At 45.8% G+C, this 19,347-nt stretch overlaps 1 protein-coding gene, 1 long non-coding RNA gene and 1 pseudogene across 8 annotated transcripts in view; all 3 read left to right on the top strand.

Moving 5' to 3' along the window:
* LOC309645687 overlaps window positions 1-19,347 on the top strand; it is a 702,435-nt gene that overhangs the window by 281,339 nt on the left and 401,749 nt on the right. The gene's annotated exons all lie outside the window — the stretch shown is intronic.
* The window catches only part of ARHGAP17 (Rho GTPase activating protein 17), a 92,058-nt gene that overhangs the window by 47,092 nt on the left and 25,619 nt on the right, over window positions 1-19,347 (top strand). For 5 of the 6 annotated variants that reach the window (XM_082430980.1, XM_082430983.1, XM_082430981.1 and 2 more), the window contains exons 4-12: window positions 924-997; window positions 2,030-2,141; window positions 2,379-2,455; window positions 7,413-7,524; window positions 10,213-10,281; window positions 10,440-10,521; window positions 15,491-15,618; window positions 17,084-17,195; window positions 17,746-17,827. In XM_082430980.1, coding sequence (XP_082287106.1) covers window positions 924-997; window positions 2,030-2,141; window positions 2,379-2,455; window positions 7,413-7,524; window positions 10,213-10,281; window positions 10,440-10,521; window positions 15,491-15,618; window positions 17,084-17,195; window positions 17,746-17,827 — 848 coding nt within the window. Of the gene's footprint in view, window positions 1-923; window positions 998-2,029; window positions 2,142-2,378; window positions 2,456-6,192; window positions 6,314-7,412; window positions 7,525-10,212; window positions 10,282-10,439; window positions 10,522-15,490; window positions 15,619-17,083; window positions 17,196-17,745; window positions 17,828-19,347 lie in introns of those variants that run through there. The other variant, XM_082430985.1, reaches the window with a different exon arrangement.
* LOC309645641 (tubulin alpha-1B chain pseudogene) lies at window positions 4,717-7,404 on the top strand (annotated as a pseudogene). The gene has a single exon. The product of its transcript is annotated as a tubulin alpha-1B chain pseudogene (transcript).

Genomic DNA, 19,347 nt, shown 5'->3' with positions numbered 1-19,347 from the left:
GTAAAATTACATGGGGTACTGCAGCAATGAAAGCATTTTTCGTTAGCAGATCATGGTGTTATAACCAACCCACTTGCTACTTTCCAGGCCTCTTCTGCCTATATTCTGAGATAAGCCATTAGCTAGTCATGGACAGACTCTGAACCGGGCCTTGGGCTTTTAGCACCGAGGTCTAGCTCTGCACCCTCACCGGGGTGCCTGGCCAGGCCATGTAATCCCCCTGGACTTCACATTCCCCAGCTGCACAATTAGAACATTAATCAGATGATCCTTATGGTCATTTCCAGCTGAAAAACAAATCTCTGATAGGAAAATGAGTGACTTGGTGCCTAAATTTTTTTTTTAATTTTTTGTATATTTAGCTAGATATTTTCAGATCTTTAACGAAAGCTAAATCTTTATGATTCCAGCCAATTTAAGAGCCAGTTTAAGAATGAGTATTCTAGCAAAAGTTTTTAAAATTGAGCACTTCATTGCATTTATTTGTCATGATGATCAGAGAGCACGGTGTATGTCTTATGTCCCCAGTGCCTGGGTCATAGTATGCTCTTGATTATAGTAATTATGGTAATAGCAACGACAACAGTAATAATAGCAGCTAACACTTACTACTTATCATGTACTCAGTAAGTGTTACGTGATACATTTACTTGGGGTACTTGACCTTGAATATCTCCTTTAGTTAACGGACAGCCCTAGGACCCTCTCACTGTTATCCCTAATTTCCAGGCATGAGGAAACTGACACAGAGATTAAGTCACACAGCTCATACCTTTGAGACCAGAACCTGAACCCAGACAGGATATCTCTTACCTGTGCAGTTTACCTGGAGGAGAAACCAGTGACTGATGATCTGAAGAAGGTAATTGAGAATGGGTGTCAATTATAATGAAAAAAAAAATGCATTGTCTTCTGCCTTCCAGAAAAAACTCCCTCTGACAGCTCTCGCTCAGAATATGCAAGAAGCGTCAACTCAGCTAGAAGACTCTCTCCTGGGGTAAGAGTTGGGCGATTTCAGAAAGAGAGCCATGCGCCCCGTGGGTTGGTGGAGGTGGATGGCTGGGTGGTGTACACGGCAGCCACATGTGTGACCAGAGGCTGAGGCCCCGTGGGAGGCCACTGGGATGCTAGAGAATCTTCCTTTTAGTAGAAGCAAGGATGGATGATACAAAGGGCCAATAACAAAAGTAATTGATAAGGTCAATTATTTAATCTGCTGAGCTTGGATATAAAGAACTCAGTCCCTTCCCTGGTCCAGGTGTTGACTCAGATTTATAAGCCCCGACCAGTCCCATCTAGTCCTTAAGAGTCACTTCTTTTAAAGATGATCACTGTAATGTCAGTGGAGGTTGTCTCAAAATAGTGCCTTTTCTGAATTATGTGGATTTTTTTTTTGTTTACAATGAGCATGTATTAGATAAATAAGTTTAAAAATCTAATAATAAAGCTGTTTTCATTGTAAGAGGGAAGGTTGACCTTTCCTTCTACTTGCTTCTCTACAAGGCCAGTGTCCTTTGATCCTGTCTGCTCTCTCCTGCTGTAACATGGGCCCTCCTTTCCCAGCTGGATATGGCCTTTGGACTTTTCAGCCCATGTCCCAGGGTCTGCCATGCTCCACGACCTACAACGCTCTGTCGTTCTTTGAAGGACACTGCCTAGGCCGGACTTACTAGCAGACAGAAAACAGTATAGTATAATAAACGTTACATATGATTTAGAAGATTTTCAGGGTACTTTTGAGAATACTTGCCTTTCACCTGACCAGAGGACCTTAATCTTTCAGTGAGTTCTCACCTCCCTGTTTACACACATCCCGCACGCGTACACACAAAGTATACCTGAGATAGTCTTGTTCATTTTAAAGCACAAGTCTGTGGACTCACGCCCTAAGTTTATAGTACTTTTAAGGCTCTATTGTATAGCGCCCTAATGCGTCCCCATCGTATGGAGAGCAGAGCTGGCTCAGTGTGGGAATCTGGTGCCAGATTTAATGGACGTATGTTTGTTGCTGGGCATCTCGTTTTTAAAGGAAGATGCTGGAGACGTGTGGAGATGCTGAGAATCAGCTGGCCCTGGAACTCTCTCAGCATGAAGTCTTTGTCGAGAAGGAGATCGTGGACCCTCTGTACGGCATAGCAGAGGTGGGTGCTTTGGCGGGGGATGGGTGGGGAATGGTTCGCCTGTGTCTGAAACTTTAACAATAATCAGTGGCTTTGGCATACACTTCATTTTTGGAAATAAGGGGAGTAAGTTGAGGGTGCAAAATCCTTTGCCTAAGAGAAAAAAAAAAAACGGTAAATAAAGATTGCACTTTCAGAGGTTAAACTGAAAACCCTGAAGCTCGTCCCATTTCATGTGTGGTGTGTTCTTCTTTCCAGGTAGAGATTCCTAACATCCAGAAACAGAGGAAGCAACTCGCCAAATTGGTTTTAGACTGGGACTCGGTCAGAGCCAGGTAAGATAAAGCTGTGAAAAATAACCAATAATGCGGTTTTCTGTCACATCCCCAGCAGCCATCCCCCTCCTCAACACGGATAAAGACCACTGGGTGCACAAAACAGAAGTCGTCACAGATTCACACACTTGACTCACAGACTGAGTCACAGCCTACTTACACCTGCTTTCAGGCCTCATTCTCCCCAGCGTGGCAGCGGGACGATGTTAGAACACCCTGTTCTTAGTCAACCAACAGTGAAAGGAGACAGGGAAAAAAAACACCTAAGTAAGTGTATTCTGGGGAGAAGAGACGGTGGCAGACAGTTCTAAGAGCGTTGTCCTTGGAGTAGTGGAGTGTAGGAATAAATAGATCTGTGATCTTAGCGGCTGCTAAGCGTCCCACTGTGTCAGAAAACACCTGTGTGGTTAGGATCGTTTTTCACAACCAAGAAATGCTGTGCTCAACAGGGAGGAACTAAGTAAAACCTAGTAGCCATCCCAGAGGGCTGATGTCGGATGACCCGTCTGTAGTGCTCCGTGGCTGGGCTCCAGCCTCAGCTCCATCCGTGAGGGCGTTTGTATCAGTGACTCATATGAGAGGAGTAGGGAAGTGGCTGCCACGGGCCCCATCCTTTCTCATACCTTATTCAAGGGTTGACAGACTTGTTCTGTAAAGGGCCAGATACTAAATATTTTCAGCTTTGCAACCCAGATGCTCCCTGTTCCAACTACTCAGCTCTGCTGTTGTAGCATAAAAGTAGCCCTGGGCAATACATAAATGAATGAGCAAGTCTGTGTTCGAATAAAACTTTATTTACAAAAGCAAGTGGCTTTGCTGAGCCCTGCTTCGTTAACTCTTTTAATCCTCATTGCACTCTTGTGAAGTAGACATGATTATTTCTGTTTGGCAAATAAATGGAGATACAGAGATCATTCACTGACTTTCTGTAAATGCTGTCAGATGCTTTTTTTTTGGCTGCGTTGGGTCTTCGTTGCTGCGCGTGGGATCTCTCTAATTGTAGTGAGCAGGGGCTACTTTTGGTTGTGGTGCTTGGGCTTCTCATTGCGGTGGCTTCTCTTGTTGCGGAGCACAGGCTCAGTAGTTGTGGCACACGGCCTCAGTTGCTCCGTGGCATGTGGGATCTTCCCGGACCAGGGCTTGAACCCGTGTCCCCTGCATTGGCAGGCAGATTCTTAACCACTGCGCCACCAGGGAAGCCCCATGTCAGATGCTTTTATTGCAGATTTCCTTGTTTCTAAAATGCCGTTGAGTGTCAGATGCACCAGTGATTTAATATCCGATTTTGGGGGGAAAATGAAATAGGAACACCACTTTATTAAGTGTACAAATCAATTGGTAAGACATGTCCTGATTTAAGAAAAGTTGAGATGATAAGAGGGACATCTAGGAATTAGCACATGGTGAACATGATGATTGCCACCACTTACTGGACACTTGCCACGTGCCAGATAGCAGACTACGTATGTGATATGTCAGCTCTTTCGATTCTCCCAGCAATCCCTATTCATTTGCCCACTTGTGTTTTCAGCAGACATCGAGTAGGTGCTCGCACGGGTCACGCTCCGTGCTGGACACTAAGTGCAGAGGCCCTTCAGTGAGAGTTGGAGGGGACAGAGGTTAGGAGGTTATGTGACACCCCCTACTTTGAGAGGAGACTTGTTGTACAGACACTGGAGGCACCTGCACATGGCGTGTCTATGACTTGCTTTGCGTCTTAGACATAATAAATGGCAGGGCTAGGATTCTGAACGCAGAGTCTGCCGTCTCCTTGTCACACGCACACGTGTGATTAGAGCCCTGTGGCCAGAACCAGGATCAGGGAGTGCAGGCCCCCCTGTGGTAGATTTTTGCTGAAGATAAGGAAAAATGTTCTAATGGTTAATTAAACAAGGCCGTGAATGCGCTCTTGCTGGAGTTGGTTGAGCGATATTATAGATGCCAACCTGCCAGGAATCTTGTATCTGCAGCACACGTATCCCGGAGGAGATTTCAGCACTGATTCTTGGTCCTGCATTCATGGTCCTGTGCACTTAACTAATCAAAGTAGGTATTAGAGAAACTGAAACAGATCAATATTTCTTCTTTATTTTTACTTATTCCTGTGGCTTTTCCCTGGAGGAAAATGGTAATAGCTAACATTAAGTGGGAATCCATCATATTCACACACAGGCATATATATATTTATTCTCTCTTCTGCTGCTCATGACAGCTCTGCCGGGCAGATGGTATTTGTTTCCTTAGTTTGACAGATGAGACAACCTGAGGCACAGAGAGGTGAGGCCATCGCCAAAGGTCACACAGCTAACGAAGGTAGAACCGAGCTTCAGACTTCAGCCTGTCAGACTCCGAAGTCTATGCTCTTTCCATCGCCAGCTTTGCTTCAGCAGATTTACTGAAGCCTTGCTGTGGGGAAGTGCATCACAACAGGAACGTGAAAGAGGGCAGGGCAGAGCATTCTGGGGGCAATGCAGTCATCTGGGAAGCTTGATAAGTTGCTAACATGGGCTTTCACGCTGCATCTATGTAATATCCATGTTTAAATTTAAAGTGCTAGAGAGTGCGTCACTTACCTCGACTCTTAGCTTGTTGAGGACGGTGACCAGGACCCGGTGTCTACTCCTGTTGCCTGCGCCTGCTGACCCGTAGCCACCATGCATAAGTGCATCTCCATCCGTGTTGGCCAGGCTGGTGTCCAGATCGGCAGTGCCTGCTGGGAGCTCTACCGCCTGGAACACGGCATCCAGCCCGATGGCCAGATGCCAAGTGACAAGACTACTGGGGGAGGAGATGACTCCTTCAACACCTTCTTCAGTGAGACAGGCGCTGGCAAGCATGTGCCCAGGGCAGTGTTTGTAGACCTGGAACCCACGGTCATGGATGGAGTTCGCACTGGCACCTGCCACCAGCTCTTCCACCCTGAGCAGCTCGTCACAGGCAAGGAAGATGCTGCCATTAACCATGCCCGCGGTCACTACCCCACTGGCGAGGAGATCATTGACCCCCTCTTGGACCGAATTCGCAAACTGGCTGACCAGTGCACAGGTCTTCAGGGCTTCTTGGTTTTCCACAGCTTTGGTGGGGGAACTGGTTCCGGGTTCACCTCCCTGCTGATGGAACGTCTCTCTGTCGATTATGGCAAGAAGTCCAAGCTGGAGTTCTCCATTTACCCAGCCCCCCAGGTTTCCACAGCTGTAGTTGAGCCCTACAGCTCCATCCTCACCGCCCACACCACCCTGGAGCACTCTGATTGTGCCTTCATGGTAGACAATGAGGCCATCTGTGACATCAGTTGTAGAAACCTCGATACTGAGCGCCCAACCTACCCGAATCTTAACCGCCTTATTAGCCAGAGAGTGTCCTCCATCACCGCTTCCCTGAGATGTGATGGAGCCCTGAATGTTGATCTGACAGAATTCCAGACCGACCTGGTGCCCTGTCCCCACATCCACTGCCCTCTGGCCACATATGCCCCTGTCATCTCTGCTGAGAAAGCCTACCATGAACAGCTTTCTGTAGCAGAGATCACCAGTGCTTGCTTTGAGCCAGCCAACCAGATGGTGAAATGCGACCCTCGCCATGGTAAATACATGGTTTGCTGCCTGTTGTACTGTGGCGACGTGGTTCCCAAAGATGTCAGTGCTGCCACTGCCACCGTCAAGACCAAGCGCAGCATCCAGTTTGTGGACTGGTGCCCCGCTGGCTTCAAAGTTGGCACTAATTACCAGCCTCCCACTGGTGGAGACCTGGCCAAAGTACAGCAAGCTGTGTGCATGCTGAGCAACACCACAGCCATCGCTGAGGCCTGGGCTCGCCTGGACCACAAGTTTGACCTGATGTATGCCAAGCGTGCCTTTGGTACGTGGGTGAGGGCATGGAGGAAGGAGAGTTTTCTGAGGCCTGTGAGGATATGGCTGCCCTTGAGAAGGATTATGAGGAGGTTGGTGTGGATTCTGTTGAAAGAGAGGGAGAAAAAGAAGGCAAAGAGTACTAATTACCATTCCTTTCAGCCCTGCAGCCTGTCATAGTCAGAACTTCAGCTTCAACATTAGCTGACAAGAGTAAAATCTTTCTGACTAGATTGTCTTCACTTTCAACTGTGATCATGTATTACTCTTCCATGTGTACCTGTAAGATTTTTCTGCCATGTCTGAAAGGTAAAGGCTTTAAGAAAGATAAATAAATAAAGTGCTAGAACTTTCTGCCATAGCAGGCATGTCTGTATTTAAACAGAAGGTCAAAACACACTTGAAAACCAAATAGAAATTGTTTTAGATTATTATTCCCCATGCACTTCCCCCGACTATTGCTATAGTATAATTTTGGGGGAGGGGGTCCTTTTGACTTATTTATGAAGGGAATATAAACATTCCACATTATGTTTCAGATTTGCTGTAGATACTAGTATTAATCCTTACAAATGATTTTAATTCTTAACATGCTTTCACAGCTATCAATTACTAGCTCCATGACTGAAGTTCTGGCTTTCACTTAACTGAAAGTAATCACAGGTCAGGATGGTAGTAGGCGGTGTTATAAGGGGTCCTGAAGAGCAGCAACTGACCCCCAGTGGCACAGGGAACATTCTAGATCAAAGCAAGAGAAAAAGGGGGTGTTTGATGGGAAAGAGCCCAAGATTGGACAGTAGAGGAAGGGGTTCCATAGATTGATTTGCAGCAGTGGGGCTTGCATGGGACAAGGCGTGGCCAGTTCTGCTCAGAGCAGACAGCTACTCGCAGCACTACCAGAGTCACATCACAGCGGGAAGCCAGTGTCACCTTTGCCCGTTTCCATTCTTAAAGGATAAACTCCAGAGAAGCTGCCATCCTAGGTGCTGATACCTGTCCCAGGTAGAATCAGTTTTGGGGAAGGAGTCTGTCTCCATTAGGTCCTTGACTCCATAAGGTTGAGTATATACAGCTGATTCTCAAATAATGGCTATGCCTGTGCTTTGCAGATGGAACCAGGCTCACAAATCTTCAGGAACCAACTTTCAGGGGCTTCCATCAAAAATAGATACCCTAAAGGAAGAGATGGATGAAGCTGGAAATAAAGTAGAACAGTGCAAGGTAGGAGAATTCCCTAATGAATATGTACTTAAATCAGTCTTTTGGTTTTTGCAAGTGATGGATGAAAGGTCAAATATTGCAAATTATTTAATGTTTTACATAATTCCTATTAGAATTCCCTGAATGATATTCAAGGTAGGTTTTATTTTCTTCTTCCTTCTTTCTTTATTTTCTAAGACTCTACATTACTTTATACTCAGAATAAAACATTATTTAAAAAAAAAATTCAGGGACTTCCCTGGTGGCACAGTGGTTAAGAATCCACCTGCCAATGCAGGGGACACGGGTTCGAGCCCTGGTCCGGGAAGATTCCACATGCCACAGAGCAATTAAGCCCGTGTGCCACAACTACTGAGCCTACGCTCTAGAGCCCGCGAGCCACAACTACTGAGCCCACATGCCGCAACTACTGAAGCTCACATGCCTAGAGCCCATGCTCCACAACAAGAGAAGCCACTGCAATGAGAAGCCCATGCACCGGAACAAAGAGTAGCCCCCATTCTCCGCAACTAGAGAAAAAGCCCACGCACAGCAATGAAGACCCAATGCAGCAAAAAATAAATAATTAATTAATTAAAAAGAAATTCAAGTAGGATATTTTTTAAAACTTGACAAAAACGTCTAAGCTTATTTAAAATGAAGAATGGGAGAATAAAAGGAGAAAAACTATTTAAAAACATATAAAATTACAGCAATTAAAACAATGCGCAATAGGCACAAAAATAGATCCATGGAATTGTATAGGTTTTCTAGAATGAATGCTGTTATATTTAAGGGTTGAATATATAGTAAAGGGGTCATCATATATCCATAGAGAAGGGAAGGATTATTTTTAAAATGTTGCTAGGACAATTGGCTTCTAATTTGGAAGAAATAAAAATTTGTATCTCATAATCTAAATTCCAGACTAGGTGGTTATTCTCTATGCATCTATCTACGAAGATAAATGTTTATTCCAAATGTTATTTGAGGTGGTAAAGAAACAGGTCTTTGGTGAATCTTAGGATCATCGCCTGAGACTTTTCCTCCTCTTATTATTCATCATTTTCCAAAAATGGTCTCCACATTCTACCAGATAGCATTAAGACTGCTATATTTTAGTTTATTCAGGTCATGCTATAATTCACTTTTCATGATGGCAAACCTTGGACAGTTAACTGCAGTAAAATGACTTGTTGAAAATAATATAGCGGGTAAGAATTAATACTGGACTCACAAAGTCATGCCATAGCCTTTATGTTGAAAAAGATGATAATCACACAAATGCTTCTGACAAAAGTCTTGCACTGGCTTATTCTTGTTCAGAAGAGTTGTAGTTTTGCCAGTGTCATTTACGCAGCAGTCTTCTTCATATCTGGTCTAACCTAGATCTTGGCTAGTGGCTCCTTATTGGATATAAATTTGTCTAGCAGTTTGGGGGTTTGAACTGGTGCATTATGGGCTAAGTTAAAAGAGAGACTTCTTTTAACTTACATACCACAGCTTGTCAGAAAGTCAAATGGTAAAAACTTATGAAAATATTTTCTATTTCCTTTTCTATTTATGTTAACTTCTGGGTAATTTCCTGAGATCTAAGTTCTGTTTCACTGATTCTGTCTTTAGCTATGTCTGATCTGCTGTTTAATTAACACTGAGTTTTGAATTTTGTTGACTATATTTTTCATTTTAAAGTTCTAATTCTTCAAGTCTGCCTTTTTTGATAGTGCATTATTCTTTTAGTATTTATTTTTTGATGTTTTTAATCATTTATATATACTTATTTTAAGTGTTAGTTAATTCTGTTTTCTGAAGTTCTCTATGAGAGTGGTGGGAGTTTCCTTTATGGTGGATTGTTTTGCAGTTTTGTATTGTGAGCTCATTTTAAGAGGGACTTTATCTGTGGGACTTCTGGGGATTAGGAGTGAGTCTCCCAGAGAGTATTACCAAGCCATTTTAAACTAAACTTTCTCAGTTTGAGGATTCCTGGACCACACAGAGAATCAACTCAAACTTCAAACCCTCATGAAAGCAGGTCTATATTTATTTGTGAACTCTCAGGGAAATGTCTTACTTTCCCAGATACAGAGGCCAATCCAAAACAGAAGGTAGTACATTAAAAAAATATGTATATATATATATATATATATGAATATGTATATGAAAATTGGAAATAAGGATATATCCAATTGCCCAGTCTATCAGTTTTAAGCTAATTATTTAATTCTTATGTAAGTAATTTATTTACATTAGTTCAAATGTCAAAAGTATAAAACAGTATACAGTAAAGTCTTTCTTCTGCCCTTGTCCTCCTCCTCCTCCTAATTTCCACTGCTCCCAACAGGTAACCACTGTTACTAAGTTCTTGCTTTTTTCCCTAGGGGTATTTTTATACAAACATGGTGATAAAAATATTTCCTCTCCCTTTTTTACCCAGATATTAACATACCATACCAGAAGTAGTGCTCTATGCTTTGCTTCTTAACAAGGCATATTAATAATAAACTTTGGAGATCTTTCCATGTCAGTCCATAATAAACTTGATTATTCTTTTCATTATCCCTGTGTATGATTGTACAGTGAGTTGATGGACATTTAATCTGCAGCTGTTTCATTACAGTTTGCTCTAGGAGCTCACAGATCAATTCACAGATGCTATTTTCTTTCACCTCTTTTTTCTTCAATGACGTATCTTCTCTTCCACTTACCCAGGATCAACTTGCAGCGGATATGTACAATTTTATGGCCAAAGAAGGGGAGTACGGCAAATTTTTTGTTACGGTAAGCACTTTGCCCTGACGAGACGTTAAAGCATTGTAAAAGTTGAGTCATTTTAGCTTTTTTGCAAAAGATGTCATTTTTGGTTTTGCTCAGCCATTGTGTGTGTGTCCATCCAATGCTAACGTTACTTTTGTTTTTGAATGTGGGTCTGTTCTCAGTTATTAGAAGCTCAAGCAGATTACCATAGAAAAGCATTAGCAGTCTTAGAAAAGGCCCTTCCCGAATTGCGAGCCCATCAAGGTAACGTAACCTGCGTGCTGGCCTGATGCCTCCTTCTCGCCTCTGCCACTTCTGCCTCTGTTCTTTACTCAGCTCCTTTGCATGCATTTCCTTTGGACAAAGCCTCTCTGCCTAGGCGGGCACTATTTCCCAGCACACTTTCATCTTCCCTTGCTGCATTCTCTAATTTCTTCCAAACGCAAATTAACATACTAATGGAACATTTGCAGTTCTTCTGAAATCTTCAGTTGAAGAGAAAGCTGCACCCTTTGGGGGAAGCATCTGTTTTTCTATCTTCTAAATAGGCTCAAAACATTCTAGCCTCTAATTATCTTTTCGCAAATCAGTTATTTGTTTCATAGGGCTTAATTCTAGCCCTGTGATTTCAAGAGCATACATCCTATGAAAAAAATTTTGGACTTCCCAAAAGGAATTTTAGAAGCCAGTACCTGATACCGCATCATCAGGCACATAATCAGTGTGATTGAATCGTGAGACCATGACCACCTCGTTCCGATCTTGTTCTCATCAGCACTCACTTTGCCCACCATATTCAAGCACATTGCAGCTCCTACCCTCAACTTACGAGTGGACCAAACTTTCCTTTGATGTTTAGTTTTAGACTGAACATTAACTCTTTTGATTCTAATTCTCTCTGATTTGCCATCAGAGCATCTATCAGCAGAGATCAGTAAATGATCAGACATTCCTCTGTCACCTTTGGACCTGTTATACTCTTTTGCTTATGGTATAGTCCTGACATTTGGAACTCAGGTGCCCCCGACAGAACCACTGGTCTCAAGCTGAAAGAGGATCAAGCCAGGTGCTGAGTGTGATGACTCTGTGATTGTGAAAGAGACTGAGCATGTGTGTGTAGGGGGCTGGTTATGTCTGTGCTTGCACACTGGCCCCTCAAGAATACCACTCCTCCTCCCCTAAATTGCAGGCGATCCCAACAGAGTGTGACTTTGTGCCTGAAAGTCCTTAGATTTTGGAATCAGAAAATTCTATTTAGGACTTCCCTGGAGGTCCAGTGGTTAAGACTCTGCGCTTCCACTGCAGGGGGCGCAGGTTTGATCCCTGCTCGGGGAACTAAGATCTCGCATGCCACACAGCGTGACCAAAAAAAAAAGAAAAGAAAATGCTATGTCTTGACTGACCCCTTAGCCAGATCTTTAGCCATCTCGAGTGTGGTGGCTCTGATTTGCTGGGCCAGTCTTCAGAGGACGAGCTGCCCTCGCTTTCCAAAGTGATCCCATTTCCTAATTCGTGGGTAATGGGGTTGAGTGAGAGCGCAAAGGAATGAAGCTGCTGGCGAACAGTCAGCCTCGCAAGGGGCCGACTCTTGCTGGCCCAGGTCAGAGCACCGGGAGCCTGTATTTACGGGGTACCTTCTGTGTGCGGGGCCCTGCACAGGACGCAACAGTAAACATCATCATCCTAGCCTTTGAATGGCTTTAAGCCTGGTTTGGAAAGGTTGACGAACAGGCACAAAAAAGAGAAGATTTAAGCAGCGCCACGCCCCCTTTTTTAAAACTCCCATTCTATTTTTAGCCAAGGCTATTTTCCCTAGAGAAGTATGTCAGAAAGTCATGGGGAACAGGCAGGGGCAGGGAAGAGGTTTAGGCTGGAACAAGGGAAGCTGGTCTGTGAGGGGGAGCAGCCAGTGAAGGAAATGAGATTCTTCTTTCTCTCTAAGGCTGCCGCCTTCACCCACGCCTTGGAATTCAACCCTTTTCACCTCTGCCTGTCCCCAAATCTGCCTCTCGTCTTAGTTCTGTCTTCCTCTTCCTTCTTCTCTGTTTTCAGAAAGACTCAGAGTGTCCTTACCGTAGGAAGAAAAAAACTGGACCCTCTGCCCCGTGCCCTGTGCACCCTGGTCTCACACTCTCGGTCGGCTGGCCTTAGTTCGGTACCTGCCTGTCCTCAGCGTGATGCCCCGTTTCACTGCATTCTCCTTCGTTTTCCTGGGAGGTTCTTCGAATGACTCATTTCCGTCGGCCACCTCCGTTTTCTAACCACGTCCCCACCCCTAACACTTTGCAGTCTGGTTTCTACTCCCAGTCACTCTGCTATTAAAACAAACAGACAAGGAAACATTGCAAGTCCCAATGGGTGGATGATTCTGATTGTTAGATTCTGGCATTTGACGTGGCTTGAGCCGTCTCTTCCTTGTCAATTTTTTCCCCTCGTTTCACTCGATTGTTTTCTGTCATTGTTGAGGTGGTGTTTCCTTCATGTCTGTCCCCTCCTCAGAAGTCAAGCCTTTCCTGAGATCCAGTCCTTTCTCCTGTGTTCTTCTCCCTCCCTCCCTCCCACCTTTTCTCTCAAAATCCCCTCATTTTGGCGGCCTCCACTCACACCTGCATCTCCATCCTCTCAGCCTCAGCGTCAGTTCCCTTTGATGACCGGCTGTCACCTTAAACTCAGCGCATCTCAAGAAGCAAACTGATGCTTCCCCCACACCAGCTGGCCTTTCCTCCCCCCTCGTCTCCTTGGTACCTCCTTTCTCCAAACAATCCAGGTTTCAAACCTTGGAGCCATCTTTTCCTTCCTTTCTGATACCCTCTGGCCGGGTTCTGTGCATTTTTCCCTCTGCTGTGCCCTCCTCTTCATTCTCACTGTCCCACTCTACTCCGTGCCCCTGTCGCCCGGTGCACAAGTGTGGAATAAAGTGTCCATCCCCAGACTCAAGATACCTGGTCTTTTCTCAGCCTATGTCCTCCTGGTCTATTTAATTCCTGTCCGTCTTCTAAGACCTTCGCCAAGCTCCCCTTCTTTGAGAAGCCTTCTCTGACAACTGAAGCCAACAGTGAACACTTTCGTCTCCTGAATCACTCTAGCATTTATGGTCTACACCAGAAGTCGCAAACAGCCATACCTCATTAAAAAAAAAAAAAAAAAAAAAAAAAAAAATTTTTTTTTTAAACTAATTGCCATCATTTAAAAATCAGACTCTTTTCACATAACAGTGCTAACTTCTGGCTTCTCTTGGAAGTCCAGAGGGCCTGGGACGCTGGATCTGCTTTCCCGCGTGGCAACATTGCTCTGGCGCCGAGGAGCAGCTGCTGCGTCTTGGCAGGCCACGCCCTCCCCACCCCGATCCCGCACCTACAGGGCCCATCCGGCCCCCGCAGACGATTGTGTTTGCGACCCTAGTCTATACCATTTTTCTGCCATGGCTTAGCAAACGTGTCTTGTCTTGTTAATTGCTGTTGTGCGTCTGCCTGTGTGTCTTGTGTTTTCTTCACACTTAGACTGCTCTCACCCCAGGGGTGGGGGGCCTCTGTGAACTCTGGGTGCCTGCTGCAGGGCCTCGCATGTCAGAGGTCTGTGGTTTGAGGAGCAGCCCCTGCGGTGGCGTTTGCCTCCGGAGTGGCCTCTAGGTCAGCGGCTCTCACATCCACCCTCTGCCAACATTACACCGAGGGCGGGGAGGGACACCCTGTCCAGGGTTTACTAGAAAGTTCCGGCAGGAGTCTGGACTGTGCCCGCCTCTCAGCATAGTAGGGTCGGGCATGGGGAGGTGATGGCAGGAGTCGTTTGCAGAACTCCCCTGGGTGATACTGATGTATCTGCCCAGGCGAAGGGTCAGCTGGCCCTTTTCTGCCTATGTTGAGAATCACTGCTTTAGATAAAAGGGAGAAAGTATTCAAGGTAAGATCTGGCCTTTGAGAGGACTGTCCCAGAGCTCTGTCTTCTGAGAAGGGCCAGGCCCTTGGATGCTTCTTGTGTTTGGAATTCCACTGACCAGGGCCGGGCTGAAGCCAGGGATGAGGGGCCTCCGGACAGTTCTGAGAGCGGCCACTGCCTTCCGCGCCCCCACCCCTTCCTTTAACCTTTACCCTACTTGCTCTTTCCATCAAGTTTTGACTTTTCACAAGCACCCAGGTCTGCGGGTTTGTGGGATCTCACTTTCCTTCCTGTGATGGGCCCCGCCTGCTCTCACGTGTAGGGCAGTGTCAGAGCCACGCTAGGGTAACACTGCCTGCCTGGAATCCAGGATTCGAATACCGGAGTGGCTGAAGGACACATGTCCACAGGCTGAGAGGGACATGAGCCCTTCCTGTCGCTGGAAAGAACCACGCTTCCCCAGTGGAGTATTTTCCACCAACTGGTTTGCCCTCTTTGGCTTCTGTGTGCTTCTCAGTCGGTGCTGAATCTCTGCACCCCGCCAGGCAGGCCGGGCCCAACCACACCCTTCTTACTCTCCTTCAATACATCCATGTCCTAAATGCCTGTTTCTGTTTCCCGCTTTATTATATGTCTTTTTGCTAAGCTGCCTCAAATCTTTTGTGGAATGAAGCAGAGCATATGACTGGAAAATGATATGCAGTATTGCTTTGCTGCTGTCGGCACAGCCTCCAGCCTCAGCTGCCTTGGGGCTGCATTCTCTCCTACTCAGAATCTTGGACTGTTTGGGGATATGGCACCAGAAGTGCTGCATGTCCTGGAGATGTCACCTCTAATAGGGGTTGGCATGGGCCCTCTCCAGTCCTGTATGACAATGCTTGGCCTGTGTTTAAATTTTTAAGAAATTATTTCCTTTTTTAAAGGAAGGAGTCTATTTCTCGTCCTCTAGGTAGGAGACCAGTCATGCTTTGCATGGCTAGATAAATTTCTGTGAAAACTGTGCTCAGATGGACCATTGGCTTTAGCGCAAGGCAGCCCACCCGTCTCGGGTAAATGCGGGTGTGATGCTGGGCCAGAAGCACCCTCACAGCTTCCACTGGGCATCTTGCATTGGGTGCCACGTGGGCGCGTCAGGGCGCCGATCCACTGGTCACCTCCCCAGCCTGGCACACATTTTGTATACCCTAGTAAATGGGAAATGACAAAAGCGAAGAGAATAGATGCTTCCCCCTTTCCAAATCCTTGGCTACGGGCTTTAAAAAAAAAAAAAAAATCCCCTTCAGTAGTTTGGGGGAGGAAATAACTTGGCAATGCCGCGAGGTTGTCGAGTGTCTTACTGAATGGTCTGCTGCTCTAGATAAGTGGGCAGAGAAGCCCGCCTTCGGGACGCCTTTGGAAGAACACCTGAAGCGGAGCGGGCGCGAGATCGCGCTGCCCCTCGAGGCCTGCGTCATGCTGCTCCTGGAGACGGGCATGAAGGAGGAGGTGAGGCCCCGCCGCCCCGGCCGGCCTCTGCGGACCAGTGGCTCTCAAACCGCGCTCACCGTGACCACATTTCACACTGACACCCTGTCCGTGTTGCCATGGTAGACCCTAAATGAAACAGAGGTTTCACAGAGCAGTATTTACCTTGCCTACCCGCAGTACACTCTGCCTTTTTCTTTTTGGTCCCATTTGATTATTTCATTTTACGCTGTGGTTGTGATTTGTGAAAATGAATTTCATGAGGTACTATAGAACCAGAGCTCCCATGAGCTTTAGTTTCTAATAATACGAGTTTTATATTTGTGTTGTACTATGCAGTGGGGTGGAAGTGGGGGGGCATTTACATTATTTTGTGGAATCCTTACCCAGAAAACCCCATGAACCAAGCAGGGCAGGTCTCATTACTCTTCTTGTGTAGACAAGGAATTCAGCACACAAGGAGTTCATGCTGGGGCAGAGCTAGAATCAAAACACAAGTCTTCTTTTTCCTTTTGAAAGCTTAGTATTGAAGTGTAACGTACATATAGAAAAGTGCATGTATCATAAGTGAGCAGCTTGATCCATTTTCACCATCTGAACTCACCCATGTAATCAGCACCCAGGTCAAGAAACCCCCTGGGGAACCTTCCTTGCATTTGCTTCCAGTCACCGCCCCCCACCCTGACCCCATCAATGTGACTCCAGCTCCTAACAGCCTAGATCAGTGCTTCTCATCCGAGGCCAGTTCCACTGCCTCCGGGAAACATTTGGCAAGGTCTGCAGACATGTTTGATTGTCACAACTTGGGGAGCAGGGGGAGGAGTTGCTATACTGTATATCCGGGGGGTAGAGACCAGGGATGCTTCTAAACAGCCTTCAGTGCACAGGACAGCCTCACAACAAAGAATTACCTGGCCCAAAATGTCAGTACTGCTGAGGTTGGGAAACTCTGCCTAGATTAATGTTGCTGAAAGCCCAAGTCTTATAACTGCTGGCCCAATGTCTCCATAAGGCCTGCTCCCTTGGTTGACCTTTCATGGGTTTTTCTCCAAGTAACATTTAGGGCAGTGAAAGTGACCAGTAGCCAAGCCTAACAATTTTTCTTGAGGTTTCAATTTTTAAAAAATATTCCTAAATATTCCTAAATTTAGAAAATCCATGGCGATCAACCTGGTGGAAGTATGAAAAATTGCTTTTAAATAGATTCCTAACAGGCATGGTTATTTTGGCAATGGGACAGGGCACGAGCTAGCACTGATTAAAAATGGTCTGCTCTCTGCCTGACACTCTGCCGGGGGTACAAGCTCAGTCCTCTTTACTCCTCCCGACAGCCCTGCAGCTCTCCTGGATGAGCTGTGCTGGAGCTGGGCGGGGCGGGGGGGCGGGGCGCGTGGTGGGTGGAAGGCTCTTCCATCAGATTTTTACTGCCACTCAGTGTAAGGCTCACAACTTGAACTTGCTACTAACGGCTTTTCATTGTCTTTAGGGCCTTTTCCGAATTGGGGCTGGGGCCTCCAAGTTAAAGAAACTGAAAGCTGCTTTAGACTGTTCTACTTCTCACCTGGATGAGTTCTACTCAGACCCCCATGCTGTAGCAGGTGAGCTCCAAGGAGGCGCCCTCAAGGTGGTAACAGATGATCAGTTAAATATCCAATATTAAGTGACAGTTAAAATTAAATGGTCTCCTTATAAGTTTAAGTGACAAAACTGAAATGACAAATAAAACTGAAAAGCGTGTGTGCGTACACTTACACATACATATCTTTTCTGTTCCTGTCTTGGGGGTTTTGTTTTGTTTTCCTGATTATTAAGTAAAGGTGAAGGTAGCTTATAATCCAAATGTTTAGAGGCATGCTTTTATTTTCTTCCCTTTTACCCCCAAATCTCCATCTGCCTAGAGAGATGATGTCTTATTAAGAAGATAGCTTTGAAACTAATTTTATTTTCTATTGTTCTCTCAATATATTTTACAAGGGATGGAAATTGTTTTATGAGCATTTCATTCTGTAACCACTCCTGCCAATTCATGATTTATTCTATACATTGTGAACGGTTATAGTTGAGATCATTTCAATTTGCAAAATAATATATCCTGAGAGTTCCGGCCTTGCCCCTTGTCATACTCAAAGAGGGTGTTAATAATTTCAGGTGCTTTAAAGTCCTATTTACGGGAACTGCCTGAACCTTTGATGACTTTTAATTTGTATGAAGAATGGACACAAGTTGCAAGGTAAGTTTAAAGAACACCTAGTTTTAAAAGCTAAAGGAAACGACGCAATACTTTGTCCCCTTTGTAAATCATCTTACCCTTGGGGATCATAAAAATAACATTAAAGGGCTTCCCTGGTGGCGCAGTGGTTGAGAATCCGCCTGCCAATGCAGGGCACACGGGTTCGAGCCCTGGTCCGGGAAGCGGAGCAACTAAGCTCGTGTGCCACAACTACTGAGCCCGCGTGCTGCAACTACTGAAGCCCATACACCTAGAGCCAGTGCTCCGCAACAAGAGAAGCCACCGTAATGAGAAGCCCACGCACCACAACGAAGAGTAGCCCCCGCTCACCGCAACTAGAGAAAAGCCCACGTGCAGCAGCGAAGACCCAACACAGCCAAAAATAAATAAATTTATAAAAAATAATAATAATATTAAAATAGTGTATTTAGAGCTGTGTGGGAACTCAGCTGTGTAATAATATAATGTTACCATTATCAGTAACAATAGTTGATGCTTACTGAGCACTTACTGAGTGCTGAGTACCGTAGTAATCCTTATGCCCATTACTTCCTGTAGCCCATAATTAATGACATAAAAGGCAGAAGTTGTTGTTATCCTTCTTTTACAGATGAGGAAACTGAGACTGGGGGAGGAATGGCGTCATGTAATTGGCAGAGCTGGAATTCAGACCCAGAACTCTCTGCCCCAAAGCTGGAGTTCCTGTTGTTTATCCCTTCCCCTCCATTCCCAGCTTCTGTCTGCCCGGAAGTCGTTGGTTTAGGCAAGGCAGTCTTGTTGCAAAAGTTCTAGAGGTTTCTCTCCAGCCGACCAGCCCACCTCCTTGTCAACTTGTCCCTCCCGGTTCTCACTCAGAGGTGCCTAATTCCTCACCTGTAAGGGAAGAGGAACACATCTCCCCTACCCTCCCACTCCTCCCCCCATCTTCAGATGCAGTCACCCGTTCCCATCAAATGAGCCGTGTGCTCCAATGAGCTTTATGTCGTCACTTGAACCAGGCATTTGAGCTTTTCTCCGTAGCTGTGGAGTGAGAGACTTTGTCCCTGGTAGGTGGTGAGGATTTTAAAGTCGGAGTAAGTTCTTGGTCTGGTTGTGTCCTTGGAACCCAGCCCAGGGCGCAGCCTGCCGTGATGCCTGTGTCTGTGGGGCTGGAGGAATGGAACCTGCCCTCAGTGTCAGGTCGGGGCTCTAGGGCCTCTTATTGGGTGGGCGCCTTCGCTGCTCCTAGGCTTTGACTCTCCCCTCTGTTCTGAGACTCCCAGACTCATCCTGTGAGGAAATAAACTGTAAAGGAAGGTATCCGTCCACTGGTGTGTTGCTTCTACACTTGAGAACGGTCATCCCCTCCCGGTGGCACATCGACTAGCTTCTAAAGTATAATAATGTTTAACCCCTACCCGAAGCTCTGCAGGCTGGTTCAGTTGTGGGGGAGGTTTTAAGTCCAAAGGCATGTCGTGTGGGCAACTTCGAACGCTCTGTCCTGCTGGTGGGCACAGTTGACTCTGTTTTGCAGGCTCTTC

This window comes from Balaenoptera physalus (assembly GCF_965194825.1).
Source record: "Balaenoptera physalus genome assembly, chromosome: 16".
NCBI lineage: Eukaryota > Metazoa > Chordata > Mammalia > Artiodactyla > Balaenopteridae > Balaenoptera > Balaenoptera physalus.
The sequence above is the reverse complement of the archived record's forward strand: the minus strand, read 5'-3'. Positions and strand labels throughout refer to the sequence as shown.